Source organism: Triturus cristatus, chromosome 6, assembly GCF_964204655.1.
Source record: "Triturus cristatus chromosome 6, aTriCri1.1, whole genome shotgun sequence".
In the NCBI taxonomy this organism is placed as follows: Eukaryota; Metazoa; Chordata; class Amphibia; order Caudata; family Salamandridae; genus Triturus; species Triturus cristatus.
Genome location: NC_140589.1, coordinates 1472073379 through 1472091816, shown reverse-complemented (window position 1 = coordinate 1472091816; position 18438 = coordinate 1472073379). Strand labels below are relative to the sequence as shown.

The window sequence follows — 18438 nt, the reverse complement described above, 5'->3', positions numbered from 1 at the left end:
CATTGTATTCGCCGGGACTGTCAGCCCATTGTACTGCTGACCTGACTAATTCTTGTTCGTCCATGGAATCGAGCACGTGGTACCCCCTTCGATCTCGGAGTAATTTATCAGCGGCTTGGAATAGGTGTTCAGGGGATTTTGTATTTAGCATAGGGTTTGGAAAATGTCTATTATATTCTGGACGTATTGGGTCGTTAAAACCTCTGGTATTATTATGGGGTCTTCCTTTACCTACATAAGCTATCGTGTCTACTTGCTCTGATTCTTGCTCCTCCTCCTCTCTGTTTAGATCAGCGGCGTCTACCTCTAATCTTTCTTCGTGTATTCGTTCTACCTCTTTGCGGATCTTTCGGTACATAGCTACTATACATAACTGTTTATCATGTCTTCCTTCTGATATATTCCGGCCCCAAGTGACAAGTGTTTGCATTTCTTCCGGATTTACCCCAGGCCGGTCTTGATTTCTAATTACACAGTTTATGAGGAAACGTAACAGTTGTCCCTGTACCTCCGCTTTCTGGTACTCCATGGCTCTGCTAATACTTTCAGGACCTCGCCCTGACTGGACAAAGTGATATATATTTTCTAAATGTGTATTCATCCCTGGTAGCTTTGTTAAATATATTGCAGCTCGTCGAATACGTAATGATGACAGCAGCATTTCGTCCCGTTTACCGGGCACAGGATCATATCTACAATCTACTAGAAGTTCCTTAAGCATGTCAGGAGTGGCTAGTTTGGGCGTACGTTGGTGTGCTAATTCTCTAAGGGAAAATTTATTTCCTCTGGGTGGCGTAGAAAAAATGTCTGTCGTACCTCCTGTAGCACCGTCTGGGGTGCTGGACGTGAAAGGATTTGTTGAGGGTGAGACAGCAACCGTCGTTGCGGGAAAAGCGGTGGAAACAGATGTGCTTGTCGGAATGTGTGGCGAAGCGTGTTGTTGCGGAGGTACAGACGAATGTTCTTGGCGATGAGCATCATCGGCAAGCGGTCTATGTGGTGCGGTATTAGCATACTCGGGAGCTGCGTCATCTAAATAGTGGGAAAGGAAAACATCTTCTGCGGTTCTGGGATGCCCCTTGGGATGTGCTTTTATCGGAAACAATGGAGGTGGCAAATCTTTTGGTATTTCCGGAGTAGCCTTAGGTAACCCTTCGGCCAGAAGTGGATACATACCATTCATAAGGGCGTTTCTTTGTCTCTCTATTTGTTCCGATTTTACTCGGGTACCTTCCTCAATTAACAGATTCTCTCGGACTTTATTTGAATTCTCCTTACCCTTATTTTCCTGTCTGAGTGCTTTTTCTGTACGTCTATACGATTCTTTACGCCATAATTCAATGGCATCTTTCTGTGACTGTCTGGCTTTCTTTTTCCATAATTCTTCTTCTACTCTCATGATGCAATCTGCATCCCAGGTCCCCGTTGCAGGCCATCTCTGACTCTCTGGTAATTCTTTGGTGTAGTCCACCCATAAATCAAGAAATAATACGGCATCTAGGCCATGCTTATGATACATAAAGTACCCTGGTGTGTCCCTAGGTGGGATGGGAACGGCTTCTTCGAGTACACCTTTTCTAGTTTTGATCTGTCTTAGTTTCGAAAAGAGCGGCATTTTTAGATCTTGTTTCTAGAACACACTTGATACAAGAAAACACAATAATGAACAGTCATTCACACCACAATATATAGAACGTATTTAAAACATTTAACGCTTAACCGTTTTACGAACAATGATAACTAATAGAAAACTAGTTACTGACATTATACTGACACTAGATAATACTTATTTATATGCGAAACATACTATATATACTGCTAAACAGTACAGATACACTGCTAAAACAGTGCAGACCGGATTTGTGTACCCAAACCCGTCTTGACCGGCACAGACTATGTGCACGTTAAATGCCTCCCCGGTAATGGTACTCACCGGGTAGCTCGGAACGGAAGGCCTCGGAACGGAACTTGAAACTGGACCGGACTGGACTCGACTCGACTGGACTCGGAACTTCGGAACCTGGCGGGACTCTGTATACCTCGGATCTTGCTCTCTCAGCTAGGCTCTGGTCGGGATACTTCGCACTTCTCACCGCCTCGTCTGGGTGTTGATCGCAGCCTCAGTCGTCCCCGCTTGGCCGGAGGGAGATACAGGAAATCCTGCGGGTACGCGTTTTTGTCCGTTCAGCTGTGGCAGGAGACCGGGCCTGCAACGCACCGCCGGCGCGTGAGATGAGAAAGTGTCCCTGTTCGGGCGCCAATTTATGTGGTAAATATTTCGTTACCGGTACTATTTTTTATGCGGTAAAGTCTATCAAGAATAACTCAGTAAATATAAGAGGCAGAATCCGTGGTATTAGAGGTTTTAAAATGCTTTATTCCTATACAAAGGAAGACAATTCGAATTGTGGGCCTTCTGTTCCATCACCACGAAAGTTCAGGAAGGAAGGAACATATATTATTGACAGTTAAGCAGTTTTATAGAAAATACATTACAGTGAAACAGATGCAAGAGGCGTGACAGCTGATAGTACAGAAAAACTGTGCATACGTAACTAATAGAGGCGTAAACATGGGTGTAACTAAAATACGTCTTTAAACATGATGTCACAAGTGGGTGGATCCATAAAAGAATCCTGCAATGTCAGCAGAAATGTTTGGCAAAGATGCGCACGCAGCCGCATGACGTGTGATTGACGTGCAACTAGAGGGTAAAAGGGACTTGACATTTAGCTCTACATGTGGAGACAGAAGTCTGGGGTTATGTCAACCTAATCCCATATCATATCTAATATCCTATGTTTAAAGAACTGTGTTATCCAAGAGGAGAGGTCTCTTAGGATAGAATCTTATTCTATACTGACTATACTGACTGTTAGTGCGTGTACAAGCGTCTAAGTGTCTACACTAGATGCGAGGGGGTAGGAATATTCCATGGTAACGGGGCTATGAATTACTTGCATGAGGACAGCGAGGCCTGGCCCCTTTGCACGGTAGCTGGAGGAATGTTTACCTAAACTACTAGACAGGAATGCATCGGATGAGGAGCGAAGGAGATAATCTCGAAGGTGAAATACAGTTTTTGGCAGGCGACAGGCTGGATCAGGCTCCGTTAGCCGCGCAAGGAGTAAGACAAAGTTCATGATCACAGATGCAGGCTCAGACTGGAGCTTTCAAAGGCAGAAGGCAGGAAAAGGCGTGATGACAGAATTCGGGCCTACTCGCCTGAATCTGTGAAATGTGGAAAGTGAACCACATAAAGTCGGTGGCCTTTCATACTTAGGAATGGAATATCTGACCCATTCATGGCGGATCTGAAAGAGGACATGTTGACGGTGGACGCACATATGTTTGCGTCTTCAGAACTGGAGCGGGAGGGAACATACATGTACTTATAGCATGCACATGGAGCCGTTGGGGTCTACGATAGGGGACATAACTGATCACAAAATTCATATTTCCTCAGTATGCTTAGGTAAACCATTTTGAAATGTTATGAGGTCATGCCTACTGTTCTGCAATTGGAGTAAGTGGTAAATTGCTGGTACCTTCACTTTATATGCAACAAAAAGTTGGCCATGCTGGGCGTGCTAGAGAAGTTGGCAGGAAGCTAAATCGAATCATTGATTTTTTTGTTTTTGTTTTTGTGTATAGTGAACATTTGCCTTCTAGAAGTGAGGGCCTGATTCACAAATGTAAAATTACACTTTTGTGTAAGTTTATGACTGTTTGCTATTAATAAAGGGATTTACGAGTAGTCTTTTTACGACTGCGGAGTCTCCGTACATAAAAAGACCCATCTTTTTGTGCTCGGAGACTCATCAGTCTTAAAGATGCTACTCGTGAATCCAATTGTGAAAAGCTCACTTTCAGAAAGCAATTTCATGGTTGGAAGTTCATCTGGAACAGCTGAGAATGACCACTTGCAGTCACTGTTGCTTGAAGTAAAAAAAAGTAGGTTAGACACCATTACTTGAAGTAACAAGAATTGGCAAAGTCATAGGTTTCGCTTATGCGAGACCTATTAGTGTTTTCAATGTTTTTTAAAGATGTTGCACAGCAGTGCAAAGCAAATAAAAACAAAGGGCTATCATGCAACCAACGCTTTAAGCCAAATTGCATGGCAGCCTGCGCTGCTGTGCACATTGACAGTGCCAATAGTTCTCACATTGGAGAAACATCTTAGCTTTGCCATTGCTTGTTCTCTAACAGCCACAGCTTCTGATCTTGGAACTGGGAAGGTTCAAATTCTGGTGTCAGCTCCACATTCTGTGATTCTGTGCAAAACTACATAATTTCTGCATGACTAAAAAAATAACGACCACGTGCAATGTAATGTGGTCCACATGTAGACGCTCCAATGTCTTTGGGCCGAGTTCGCACTATACAAAACTACAAAATAAGGAGTTTGTTTTTTCATCAAACAAAGTGTTCCTAATCACCTTCATACCTGGTCAAGTGTTTACCATTTACTCGTCAGAATTCATTGCTTAGGTATTTTATGGAATGTGCAGGTACTGAATGTCTCAGCATTTTTACTACATGAAATGCCCCATATCAATTGTGCATTATCCAGGGCAGGCATACAAATTACAGTTGTATGTGACTTTCAAAGATGTAAAAACATTTACTACTTAGAATAAGTAAAAAGGCCACGTTACAGCTCTTGTTTTTGTTTTTGCAAGTCATGTTGCACAGCAGCTGGACAGCTGCTGTGCAATATTTTTAAAAACATTAACAAAGCCAACTAGCACTATTTGGATTTGATAATGATTTTTAAAGATGTTGCACAGAAGTGCGCCTGCTTTGCAACATGGCTTAAGGTAAATAAAAGCAAAGTGTTATGATGTAGTCAACGCTGGGCAAGTCATAGCGCTTCGTTTGTATTTACTTTAAGACATGTTGCTCAGCAGCCCATGCTGCTGTTCAAAATGCCTTAGAACTGTGTGGAGGTTGGGGTGACAAGCTGCCCTTTCCTTGTGTAATGTTACTGGTGCTCATGTCAAGTGCTCCTGTACCTTCAATTGGAGTTTGTGGTATATAAATCTGCAAATCTGCAAAATAAATCAACAAGAGGGTGGGAAATTGAATGTGCTAGGAGGAAGCCGGAGGTGAGGAGCAGGTGCCAACCACAAGAAAGCAAGAAAAAGAGTGACATGGGAGCCAATGAGTGGTAAGTAAAGGTAAGTAATGGGAGAGCTCTAAGCCCCTCTGAAGATTTATTTTTCTTCTGAAGAGATTTCGCAAGCACTGTGCAGGTGAAACCCAAAACTTTATATTATTGGCAATGTAGTCGATGTTTCCAGACTACCCTCTAAGCTCTTATCTATCATTCACCAAGAGACATTTGTAGTGGCGTCTGGTACGGATCGGGGATGGGAGTATGAAGAAAACAAATACACTTACCTCTTCACGGCCGTGTCTCTCCCCTGCTTCTCTTCCTGACGAGTCCCGGAATAGAAGAGGACGCGCCCAGGCTCCCCTAAGACAATCACAACTCTGCTGTCACCATGACAGCATCGTCGTGATTGGTCTGAGCGCAGTGGGTTCGGCGCTCAAACAGGTACTGTGAGCCTGTGCATGTTCTCCACCCAGGCTGTGCAATACAGCCGAGTGAAGAACATGCTAAGTATGCATAACTGTATGGCCATCACAAGACGGCCGGCCAAAACATCATGCGCACTTAGAAAGTGCCTCAGCCACTCCTCCCCCTGCTCTATGAGCAGCCCAGCCGAGCCCTGCCAAACTGCCTCAGCAGGGAAAAATAACATGAAAATAACATTGTGTTATTATCATTTTATTTTCCCTGTTTTGCACTGCTGAAAAGCAGTGGTGCGCCGCTCTTCTGCCTTAGCGGTGGAGCGCCACTGTATATTTAGTTAGGATTCAAGCGATTTGTGAAGTTGCTGGACTTAGATATCAATGCAGTCAAACGTGAAATGAATGTGAGAAACCATGGGACTGCTACTCGAGTAATTTGCCACACCCTGTGTATATAAATATTGACACATGCACCATCGTAATGCCCTGATGATTTGCTTTTGATGCCCTCTGCGCCTGTGTGTGATTGTAGTCTGCAATATTACAATTTCACATAGAATGAATGTATATATAACCTCTCTCTATAAAACAGTGACTTTATTAAAAATGTTGATTAATTATAAAGACCAATTTTTTTTTGATAATCAATTTTATTGTTTTGACAGTAAACAACACCAACAAATCAGCATTGGACACTGAGGATAACAATTCACAGCCAAATACATGATCATTCCGTAATGTCAGACCGCTTAGGGTAAAAAAAGATATATACATTGTACACATAACATTGACTACTCCATGGCACCCAACCATTTGCCCCACAACCTGCGGTACTTCTTTGGACAACCTTGCGCCTCGTACATGTTTTTTTCCTGTGCGGCACACCAGTCCACCCCCCTCCACCACCTCCCAGATCAAGGCGGATTTGGACACTTCCAGTATGCAGCTATGTCTCGCTTGGCCACTACCATTGCCGTATTGAAAAATAATTTTTCATTCCTAGACCCATCCGTAATCCCAAGGAGAGTGTGTCGTGGGTCATGAGGGACTTCCCACCCCAAGATTTCTGTAAGCTCTTATTCAATGTCACCCCAGAACTGTGCCAAATGGGGACTAGTCCATACCATGTGGAAACAATCAGCTGGTTCATGGCCACACCTCGTGCAGGAAGCGCTCGGGTAAAAGCCAGCCCAATGGAGGCGTACCGGGGTGAGGTAGGCGGCGTGCAAATAGTATAGTTGGATCAAGCAGAGTATAGCCGATGCAGTAACAGTCTTGGGTGCCATGAGAGCATCACACCAATCCTCCTCATCTAGAGCACCCACCCACTCTTCCCATTGGCTTCTAAGCCAATCCAGTGAGGTAGAGGTGTTGTTAACCAGCGTCCGGTAAATGCGAGAAATACCCCTTCTTCCCCAGGTCACCCAACATAGTCTTCTCTTCGGGAGGGCTGTATTCAGGGATCATTGTATCATCCAATATGTGTATGTGGAGGGCATGTCGCAGTTGCAGATATTTGTAAAATTGTGTTGGGTGCAGGGAATATTGGGTCCGGAGGTCTTTGAAGGAGCGCATTTGACCGCTCGCCAACACATCCCCCAATTGCGAGATTCCTATAAGGTCCCATGAACTAAATCCCTGCAGCCCACTGACCTCTCGGAGCCAAGTGCCATGCCAGAGAGCCGTGCACTGAGTCCGCTTGTGTGACCATTGAGTATGAGGCAGAGCTGCCCGCCAGGCCAACAGCGCGGAACGCGTTACATCTGGTAAGGTGGACGGAGTGGACTCCCTGTTCATCATTGACTGTATTTTGGACAAACCGAGCTCGCTCAATTCAAGCCTGTAGGCCGGGTCAGACCAGCCCCCATTAAACCAGTCATGTATACTCAGTGAGCGCGTAGCCAAATAGTACAGTTATAAGTGTGTCATCCCCATGCCCTATTCTAAGGGAAGAATCCGGCATAGGATCAGGGTGAGGAATGCGGCATAGGATCAGGGCCAAACGCCCCGCCCCCCGTCCCCCCGAGGAACTTGGTGGCCATACTGTCCAATTCCCGAAACCAGGCACTGGGAAAACAAAAGGGGGTGTTTTGGAGGACATATAGGAACCTGGGGGTGAATCCTCATTTTAAACAGAGCGACTCTCCCCAAGGGATTCAGAGGCAACGTCTGCCACTTCTGAAGGTCTACCTTGGTTTTCTTCACCAGCGGGGTAACATTGAGGAACCCGCTTAGTTCAGGTAGAAGGGCAACCCAGATCCCTAAGTATTTGAAGGACTGACGCATAATCGATATTGTGGATTGCCGGTCATAGCAGTCTCTAGACAAGTGTAGAGGGACCAGGACCGACTTATCAGGATTCAGCCGGAGGACGGAGGCCTGCCCAAAGGATGGCAGGATGTGGAGGCACTGAGGGCCCGACTGAGTGGGATCAGCTAAAACATTGAGGACATCGTCCGCATAGAGAGCGATCTTGTCCGCCTCCGTTTTGGGCCATTCCCATCCTCGAACGCGACCCTCGGACCGTACCAGGGTCGCCAGGAGCTCCATCGCCAGGGCAAAGATAACGGGCGAAAGGGGGCACCCCTGTCTCGTTCCCCTTTGAATGGGGAAGGCCTCCGACAAGACCCCATTGACTAAGACTCGCGCCTGGGGCTGGGCATACAGGACGTGTCGCAGACCTCGGAAGTGAGTGCCCAAAACCATCGTGGTCAGCACGTCGTCTAGATACCTCCAATCCACCGAATTGAAGGCCTTGTTGAAATGTACGAGGGGGATCGCTAAATAGGGGGTGAGCAAGTGATGGTGAGCCAAGGCCAAATGCAGCCTCCGGAGACAGTGTCGAGTTCCACGCTTGGGCATGAATCCGCACTGGTCTGGGTGAACCAAAATGGACAGGTAGGGCTTCAGCCACTGGGCGAGAATTGGGCCATAGAGTTTAACCGCTATATTTATAAGAGAGATGGGACGGTAGTCTGCGCAACGACGAAATGGCTGAGATTTTGGGAGGACCATGATGGTGGCCATATCCATCTCGGGTGGGAAGGAACCTTTCTCCAAAGCTTCTTCGAACAGGTCTGCGAGGCGTGGGATCCGAGTCTCACGGTACAGAGTATAGTATTCCTGGGGGAGGCCATCAGGGCCAGGGGTCTTGCCTGACGAGGTACGGGTTATTGCATCGCTAATATCCTCACAGGTGATAGGGCGGTCCTAATCCAGTTGCGCGGTCGAACCCAGCTGAGGAAGGTGAATGCCTCCTGTTTCTAGTAGAGCAGAGAGCGACAGTACCGGGGTTCTTTCCTCATAGAACTGTAGTAGGAGGCAAAGATGCGAGCCATTGCCACCGGGGATCGGTGCGCCGACCCGTCCAGGTCCACTATTTCGGGGATAATGCGGTTCGCCCTAGGATACGTGGCAAGTCTGTGGAGAATCGTGCCGTTCTTCTCACCCCAGCCATATACTCTTGCTACTGAGGATCTCCAGAGGAACTTGGCGGCATCCAATGAAAGCTGCACCGGAGAATGGTCGGAGATACCCCTGTGGAGGATACGGACATCTTGAATCGTGATGCAGTGAGTTGAAGGGACAAAAATCACATCTATGCACGCCTGCATATGTTGTGCAGCAGAAGTGTGAGTGAATTGTTTGGTGTGAGGGTGCCAGGTACACCATGCATCGCAGAGGCCCAGAGACCCGGACCAATTTGTTAATTGTTTCGCATGCGCAAGTCTAGTGGTAGACGGGGGGCCTGTTGTGTCAAGGTGTGGAGAGTAAACCATGTTCAAATCGCCCCCGATAATAGTGGGACCAAGGGTTAAGGTGGCCAGCAGGGCGGTGGCGTGTTTCAGGGTCGTTGTGAGCATCGAAGGGGATGAGTACATGGACACGATGTTGAGGGGATTACCACACAGCGAGCCACAGAGGGTCACTGACATTCCCTGGGAGTCATGAATAACTTAGGTAAGCACAAACGGAAGGGTGCGCTTCAACAAGATAGCCACCCCACGGGAGCCCCAGCCGAAGCCAGAATGCCACACTCTGTCATACCCATAGCGTGCTAGGAAAGGACAGTGGTTACCCAACAAGTGCGTCTCTTGAAGCAGGAGCACTTCTATACCAAGGCGTTGCGCATAGCGTAGAACAGGCATTAGTTTAAGACGGTCTAGGAGGCCATTAACGTTCCAGGACAGAACGTGAAGGGGGGCCCTCGGAAGGGGTGTGCCAGTCATGGCGGCTGGTGGTCGGAGTAGCGGTGTGCGGCACCACAGAGTTGTGAGTACGCGCGGGGGGTCGCGCCTGTGTGGACGGGTGCTTGTGAAGATGCCATGTATACCACATGAGGGATTATCGCAGAGTGTCTCAAGATAGCTGGCGTAACAATACAATAGGAAACAACAACCTTGGGAAAAACAATCCCAAACCCTCCCCCAACCCCCACCCTATACATCGAGAACAGAAGCATCTGTCAGCCCACCAATGGAAACAAGAACTAAACTAGACAATGAAATAGAGCAATGAGTTTGCCGTTGTTCCGCACCCCTACGGAGTTTGGAGCATGTCCCTATAGAGACCGCGCATCCAGCAGCGCCCGCTGGATCCTCAGAGAGTTGGGCTGCGGGAAATCCGAATCTGCCATCGGTGAGCCCCGTTGAGTTGGCGACGGAGGAGCCAGAGATGGTCCACCAGTGGAATGGTGTCTGAGGCGGGGAGGAGAGCCTGATGGGCTTGACGTGTCCTGGATTCCATGGGCAGCCAGGCTTGATGATCTAGGTGTTGCTGCTTGGGACTGGCGCCTCCTGCGAGAGTGTGTGCGCCTCCGGCGCTGGTGCCCAGGTGACCGAGACCTTGCGGAGTGAGAGCCCGATGGCATGGGGGACAGGTTTCGCCGCTGTCGGAGGGTACGTTCCTCCATCGACCAAGTCCAGGCCGCCTGGGGTGAGTCAAAAAATAGCATTTTTCCCTGGAGGATGACACTGAGGCGTGCGGGGATTTGGAGTTGATATTGCAGACCCAAGTTTCGCAGTTTGTTTTTAACATCCGCGCTGGTCTGGCACTTCCTTGGTATAATCGGGGAATACCATGATATCGTGATTCTGGAACTTGAGGGGTCCCTGCCGACATGCCTCGTGGAGGAGGGCATCCCGGTCCTTGAAGTTAAGGATCTTTAGTATGATCGGGCGAGGTGGGGCCCCGGGTGGCGGTTTTGGTGTGAGTGACCGATGCGCTCTCTCCACTACAAACCATGAGGAGAAGGCGTCCTTGGGCATCCATGAAGTGAACCAGGCCTCGATGAAGGTGGATACCTGATTTGTCTCGACCCCTTCGGGGAACCCCACTATGCAGAGGTTGTTGCGGCGTGCTCGGTTCTCCGCATCCACTGCTTATCGATGCAGCTCCTTGGTGTGTGAGTGCAAATTGGCCACCTGTTCTTTCAATTGAAGGATATCATCCTCCGCCGTTGAGAGGCGAGATTCAGCCTCTGCTATGCAGGCCGTGGCATTGTGGAGTGCTTGCTGAAGAAGGGACACGTCCACCTTGACCTCCCCGATCTTCCCTTCCACCGAAGCCTGCGAAGCGCTGATCACTTGTAGGATGGTTGCTTAGTCTTTGCCTGAAAGGGGGTGGGCCCCATCAGTCTGTTCGGGGGGATCCTGCTCGGAAGTGGTGAACCGGTCCATCTTCGTTTGCGTAGGGGCAGTCGTGGATTTAGAGGCCCATGGTCGATGCCAGGTCACTCCCCAGCAAGAGCTCCAGGTGCCGGAAGGATGAGCCCAAGGATAATCAGAACGCCCCAATTGAGAGTGCACGACCCCACCAGGATCGAGGGCCACAAAGCAGGGTTGAAGGCCACTGTATGAGAGGCAGATGGGGTGGTTTCAGCCACTCCGGTTCCCGGTGAAGCCTCCTTGTGTGGAAGGCATGGACTGGGGCCGTGGGCAGGGGTGACAGGCACCCAACGCGGTGATCCCCAGTGCTGGGTGGAGGCACCATGAGGCCTTCTTGAAGGCAGTAAAGACCAATTTTTATGTTTAATTTTTACTTCTCAAGTGTTCAGCACTTGGTAGTGTGTACACATGGATCCAAGCACGTGGACCTCACCGATTCCTATTAGAAATATGATTTTAGGCTTCAACTGTACACATTGGCAGTTCTGTATTTACCTTCAAACTTTGAACTGAGCACATATTTAAGGGTTATATACATTTTGTACTTCATCTAGTGTGCTTTCAAACCAGCCTTTGCGTAAGGAAAAAAGAGTAGCTGTGGCAATGCCAAATCTGATCATGACTTTCTTTTTCTTCATGTCTGTTGTTTATGTAAATAATTGCCAAATAATCAACTATTTTATCATGAAAAGTCATAGAATTTACAATATTAATTTTTCTAGAACATCTCATTGATCAAGCTTCATCTTCAAAACCAGAAGAGTCATTTTATGATGCTAATGAATACAATCCCTTCAATGAGCCGGAAGATGAACCTTATTTGAACCCATTCGACGAACCAGATGCTGAGATTGAATCGACATTTGACACAATAAAAGACTCACTTCCCCAGCCTGAAAAAAGGAAAAATGCTCGGCCTGTGGATATGAGCAAGTACCTTTATGCTAATATATCCAGAGGTGTGGATGACGAATTAGATGAGTAAGTATGTTTTTATTAAAGTTGAATCAGACAATTTGCACATTGAAATCCAAAATTAAATGTTGAAATAATTATGGAGGTTTGGAACTTGCAGGCGATGGTGGGGTGTCCACCTTGTATCAATGGATTGTACATATTGGGATACCCAGTGACGAGCTGTGCTCTCCAGCTCTTACTGTAATCTGGCTGACCAGACTAGGACTGCCGACGTGGTTAAGAGCGCCTCTAACGTTTTCAGTTGCCTACTAATTTACGAGACGCTGATTGTATACTGAACAAGGCGGACCTTCGGTGCGGGTTTGGTCTTACCCCACCAACTACCTACAGATGCCGGGTTTCATCATTCAGTGAACTACGTACAGGTTTTGTTAACTGTTTTACTCAATGTGTTTCACCTTTTTATGTTTTATTTTCTTTTACCCAGGCAGGGCGGCACCGAGACTGGGGGGGAGGGGAAGGAGGGAGAGAGGTTCAACTAAGCTTGCTCATTAGAGACAGAGCTCATGGTCTTAACTCCCCTAATAAGCGACATTGCTTCTGGATGTTTTTGGGAGACCAAGGCCCACAGGTAATAGCGGTTCAGGAAACTCACATAAAGCGAGAGGAGGAGGCTAGACTCGGACATAGACGATTCCCCCTCATATATCAGGCTACTAACCATAAGAAACACAACAGGGTTGCGCTGATATTCCACACCTCAGCACGCTTTATACATGAGGCCACACAGAAGGATAGGGAGGGCCGATTTATTATGGTCAAAGGCACTCTGAGGGGCAGGCCCTGTACCTTGGCCTCTGTGTACACCCCAAACAATGGCCAGGCGGACTTTCTTTCTGCCTTTCTAGACACACTGATGGGATTTGCGGTAGGGGACCTAATTATTATGGGGGACTTTAACCTAGTCTGGGACCCCGGAATGGACTCCTCACATGGCCACAGAACAGGAGGGATCTTTCTGACTACACTTAAGTCTACAATGCAGCAGCTGGGACTGATAGATGTCTGGCGCCACCACAATCCGACTACGAAAAATTTCTCATTCTTCTCACATGTGCACAAATCCTATTCGCGGATTGATCATGCCGTCATAAGCCAATCAGTCATCCACACAGTCACAAATTCTCTGCTTTTACCTATAGCCCTCTCTGACCATGCCCCCTTGACTTGTCTCCTGGACTGGTGGGCCCCACGTTCCAACTTGGTCAGATGGCACTATCCTGAGTTTTTAGGCAGAGATCACTTACACCAAGATGATCTCCGCAAGGCTATTTAAGATTTTTTCTCACTTAATGAGCCGGCAGACACCTCCCCGACGACAAATTGGGATGCTTTTAAGGCACACATTAGGGGCCACTTCATCTCCCTGGCCACCTCCCTTAGACGGCTCCAGACTAAGGAACGTCTAGACTTGGAACAAGAGCTCTCGGACGCTGAGAAAACACATAAAGCCACACCATCAGCTCCATCCTTGAGGAAACTCACAGCCATTAGAGGGAACCTCAACGCTATATATACTAATAGAGCTGAGAAAACACTCCTCAGACTCCAAGCCCGAGGCAATGAGGGGAGGACAAAGTGGGGACGCTGCTAGCCAAACCGCTTCGAGCTAAGCAAGAGAAAGACTTTATTAAACACATTACGGATGACCAGGGCACGACGTACACAATCGAGGAGGGGAAGGCGCGAGCGTTTCAAGCATTTTACCACACACTCTATCAAGCTGACGACCTCAACGAGTCTGACCAACAGCAGTGCCTTGCTGACTTGGATCTCCCCCAGGTCCCTGCCACAACCAATGATAGATTAGGAGTGCCAATTACTAGGGAGGCGGTCCATACGGCGATCGACTCCCTCAAATTGCGCAAAGCACCAGGACCTGACGGGTTCACAGCCCAATTCTATCGCACATTTGCGGCCGACCTGAACCCCCACTTGACTCAATTATTCAACACTATTGCCTCCCAACAAGCCATCTCAGCAACTATGGGGAAGGCCCTGATCTCTGTCATTCCCAAACAGGGGAAAGATCCCCAAAGATGCTCATCATACCGGCTCATTGCCCTCCTCATCTTTGACGCTAAATTATACTCCAAAATCCTCGCCACCCGCCTCAAGACCATACTCCCTGATCTTATTCATGCTGACCAATCGGGGTTCATCAAGGGCCGATAGACGCATGACAATCTTCTACGCATTTTCTACCTCATTGATAAGGCTCAAAAGAAACGAATCCCGGCAGCTTTGCTGTCACTCGGCGCAGAGAAGGCCTTTGATCGTGTAGATTGGACTTTTTTAATGCTCTCTCTGTGCCGATTTGGCTTTGATGAGACCTTTATCAACATGGTTCGGGCCAATTTCAGTGCGCCACGCTCTCGAGTGATGGTGAATGGGGTGGGTTCTGATTTTTTCAATTTGACGAGAGGGACCAGACAGGGCTGCCCCTTATCCCCACTACTTTTTGCCCTTAGCATAGGACCTCTTGCGGCCCGGATCCGCGCTAACCAGGCAATCACCGTAATCACCTTCGGGACGGATGACCACAAAATTACACTATTCGCGGACGATTTTCTTCTCCCGGTCACCAACCCTGAAATCTCCCTCCAAGCAATTAGCCAGGAATTACTACGCTTTGAGAAGGTCTCGGGATTTGAAATTAACCCCACTAAAGCCTCTCTTTTAAATCTGACCCTCCCTCAGGGGACTCAAAGTAGGCTAGAGAAGGCTTCTCCCTTTGACTAGGCTAAAACGTCTATCATGTGCTTGGGGGTACAAATCACCCCCAAACTCACTAACCTATATAAAGCTAATTTTCCGCCCCTTCTCCACCAACTAAAAAACGATTTTAAAAAATGGAGTGCGGCTTATCTATCATGGATAGGCAGGATTAACACAATTAAAATGAACGTACAGCCCCGACTCCTTTACCTCTTTCAGGGCCTCCCCATTGTCCCTGAGAAAACATTATTCCCTGAACTGAAATCTTTGCTTCTTAAATTCATCTGGCAAGGACAGTGGGCATGGCTGTGCCATCATTGGCTAACGAGATGCGAGTATTGGGCGAATGGTCAAGGCGAGAGTCAGAAATACTATGGCTACACATTGATAGGCAGGTGACAGGCAGAACTACCTGGACTTCCCCTGGAGGCACAAATCAGATAGACCATTAAAAGCATACTTAAATGTCCCTACCTCTACCACTCTATACGTCTGGGATGCAGTCACCAAATTTCTCCACATGACAACATTTCCCTCCCCCTACACCCCCATCCACTTCACTAAGGAGTTTCCCTCAGCTCTTCAGGAAGGGCCCTTTGACCTATGGAAGGAGGTAGGTTGCCTAATGATTTCAGATCTGTTTCAGGAGGACAAAATGCGCTCCTTCCACGATTGCATGAACCGATTTCACCTCCCCCACACCGAAAGATTCCATTACACACAACTACTTCACTGGGTCCAACAGCCTCAGATACGTCAAGCTGCCACCAGGGACTACCTCCCCATGGAATGTGTCCAATCTGGCATGTCGGCCAAAGGCTGCATTTCCTTTTTATATAAGCTCCTGCTCACTCTGTCACCACAGCGCACACAGCGATACAAACCATTTTGGGGCAATATATTGGGAACGCCGCCATCGGAGAAACAATGGGAATCCCTTTACAGGGACATTGGGAAATTCAACAGATCAATGCATCTCCGAGAAACCCATTACAAAACGCTATATGACTGGTACCTTCACCCCCAAAAGCTACATTCTATTTTCCGGAACACTTCCGATCGCTGCTGGAGGGGCTGTGGCTTACTAGGTGATTCTAAACATATCTGGTGGGATTGCCCAGTTATACAAACCTTCTGGAAGGAAATCTTGGCCCAAATAAAGCTCATTCTGGGATACCCTATAGGGGAGTCCATAGAACATGTGCTTCTAGGCCTCCGAGACCCGCTACTCAAATACTAGACACACGCTGATCGGTCGGTCCTATGGGTGTGCTTGGGTGCCGCAAAAATGGTAATAGCAGCAACATGGAAGAAACCCGAGGCCCCTTCACTCACCCAGTGGCACGCGCGCTTCTGGAGAGCTCTGACGATGGAGCGCCTAACAGATATAGCTGACGACTCCCGGAAGGGTTTTGATTATATCTGGGGCCCCTTGGTTAGCTACTTATCGGAGGGACTACCTCTATTTGCCTGTAGCCCACGACTCAGAGCCTTGCACCTCTTCCTGATCTAGACAGCGTGGGGTGGGCCAGCCCCCCCCCCGATCCTTGAGCGGGGTGGGCGTTACCCGCTGGCCGTGGGGCGCCACCCGGCCTGGCGAGGACCGCCGCTCCCTACTACGTTGATACTCCGAAGTCTCTGGCCTCCCTGATCAATCAATTTTTATTATCCTACAGCAGCAGTCAAATAAGTTAACCTCCAGAAGACAGAGGCCGTTAAGGTACCTATGACATACACTGTCCTCTATGATGTTAATGGGGGATATATAAGGGATCCGTACAAGAATTCGCTTTGAACCTTCTGGCTATATTAATGCATTTATCTCGAGTCCCGATACAAAGGAGGGGAAGATACCGAGATTGTACGAAACTGTGCTCTTCTGTTTGAGCTATCTAATGTGGGTATCTCTACCTACCGAGGTCATTTCATGTATTATGACTGCTTAACATATGCTGTGTAACATTATATGCAAAATGTCTTAATAAAAAGAATTTCACAAAAAAAAAAAGGAAATTGTCGTCCATTTCATCAATTTGTCAACATGCAGAGCAGAGTGCACTGCCCTCTCGACGACAACCCGATTTACTGGAAAAGGATGCTAGCATTAGCGTACCCAGCTTAAAATTATATATAGCGACCTACTAAACGGAGGGTTAATCTCATCAAGAAATTTTTCAAACTGTGGTTCATACTTGTGGTTTAAGAGGAACTCAGCTGCCCTGCGGCATCTTGTGGATAGGATAAGTTTCGACCATTCGCTATTCGACTCTTTATGCCATAGTAAAATCGACAAGATATTAAAAACATAGCCCCTTGTTCCGCATGACAAACAAGTGTGGAGCAACTATTTGGGACTGAAAATAGGATCCTAAAAAGCACGTTCTCCACCATCTGGTGTTACTATAGCCCCAGATTCCCGCCCTATATAGAGCCACAGATACACATTTAGTTTTATAAATGGTTAACCTTTGCCTAATGGGCTTGTTGCCTAACTTAGTAGCAAAGTTAAGCAACACATAGATGCATTTTTTAAAATACAGCTTCCTAATATTTACAGCCTTGGTCCATGAGCCATGATCATCAAATATAATACCCAAATAACAAAAAGTCGGAGTAAAACTTAATTTAGCATTACAAAGGTTTTCCCTATATATACCGTCAGACCGAGCTCTGACATGAAGCTGACAAAACCATTAAGTAGCTGCTGCAAACCCAACAGAGATCGGGACATGAGCACATCATTGTCGGCATAAAGCAAACAAGGAATATGTCTATGGCCGATCTGGGGAAGATCACTGCAAGTACTTGTTAAAGCAGACTCTAATCTGTTGATAAACAGAGTAAATAAGAAGGGCATGAAAAAGCAGCCCTGTCTAACCCTCTACCAAGCACAAAAGTGCTAGTGCATTCACCTGTAGAACCAAAGCGTAATGCAGTCTTGCGCCCAGAGTATATTTCTCTGAGAAGGGCTATAATCGATGGGTCCACCCCAGTCTCTAATAGAATGCCCACAGTTTACTTTGAAGAACGCAGTCAAAAGCACTTGACAAATTGACAAAGGCTAAGAACAAATGGCCCTTGTTTAGAGAGGTGTATTTACCAATCAGTAAGTTAAGGTTTAACCCCTGCTCGATGGTCACCCAGGCCCCTTCGAAAACCATACTGTAGATTAGAGAGAATGTTATTAGTTTTGACCCACTCTTCTAATCAGTTCAACAGAATTCTCCCTGTCACTTTTACCAAGGAGTAAAGGAGTGAAATGGGGCGGTAACAGGCAGGATTGGCACGATCCACTTTCTTAAAAGTTAGTGCAATTGTATCCTCCCACCCGGTGTCCAAAATACCAGAACAACAAGTCCCTAATATCCTGGTTAAAATTGGGGAACATTTGCCTTGAACAGATCAATGGAGTTGCCATCTGGGCCTGGGGCTTTACCGCCCTTACGCCCTGATAGTGGCATATTCATTTCATCCTAGGAGAAATATAAGTTACTAAAATCAAAAGCCGAAACTTTGATGGAAGTAGGGTCAATTT

The 18438-nt window shown here is 47.4% G+C and overlaps 1 protein-coding gene across 4 annotated transcripts in view; it reads left to right on the top strand.

The window, feature by feature from the left end:
- Positions 1-18438, top strand: part of EHBP1 (EH domain binding protein 1) — a 2118711-nt gene that overhangs the window by 776289 nt on the left and 1323984 nt on the right. For all 4 annotated transcript variants that reach the window (XM_085612564.1, XM_085612565.1, XM_085612563.1 and 1 more), the window contains one exon: positions 11930-12188. In XM_085612564.1, coding sequence (XP_085468690.1) covers positions 11930-12188 — 259 coding nt within the window. The remainder of the gene's footprint in view (positions 1-11929; positions 12189-18438) is intronic.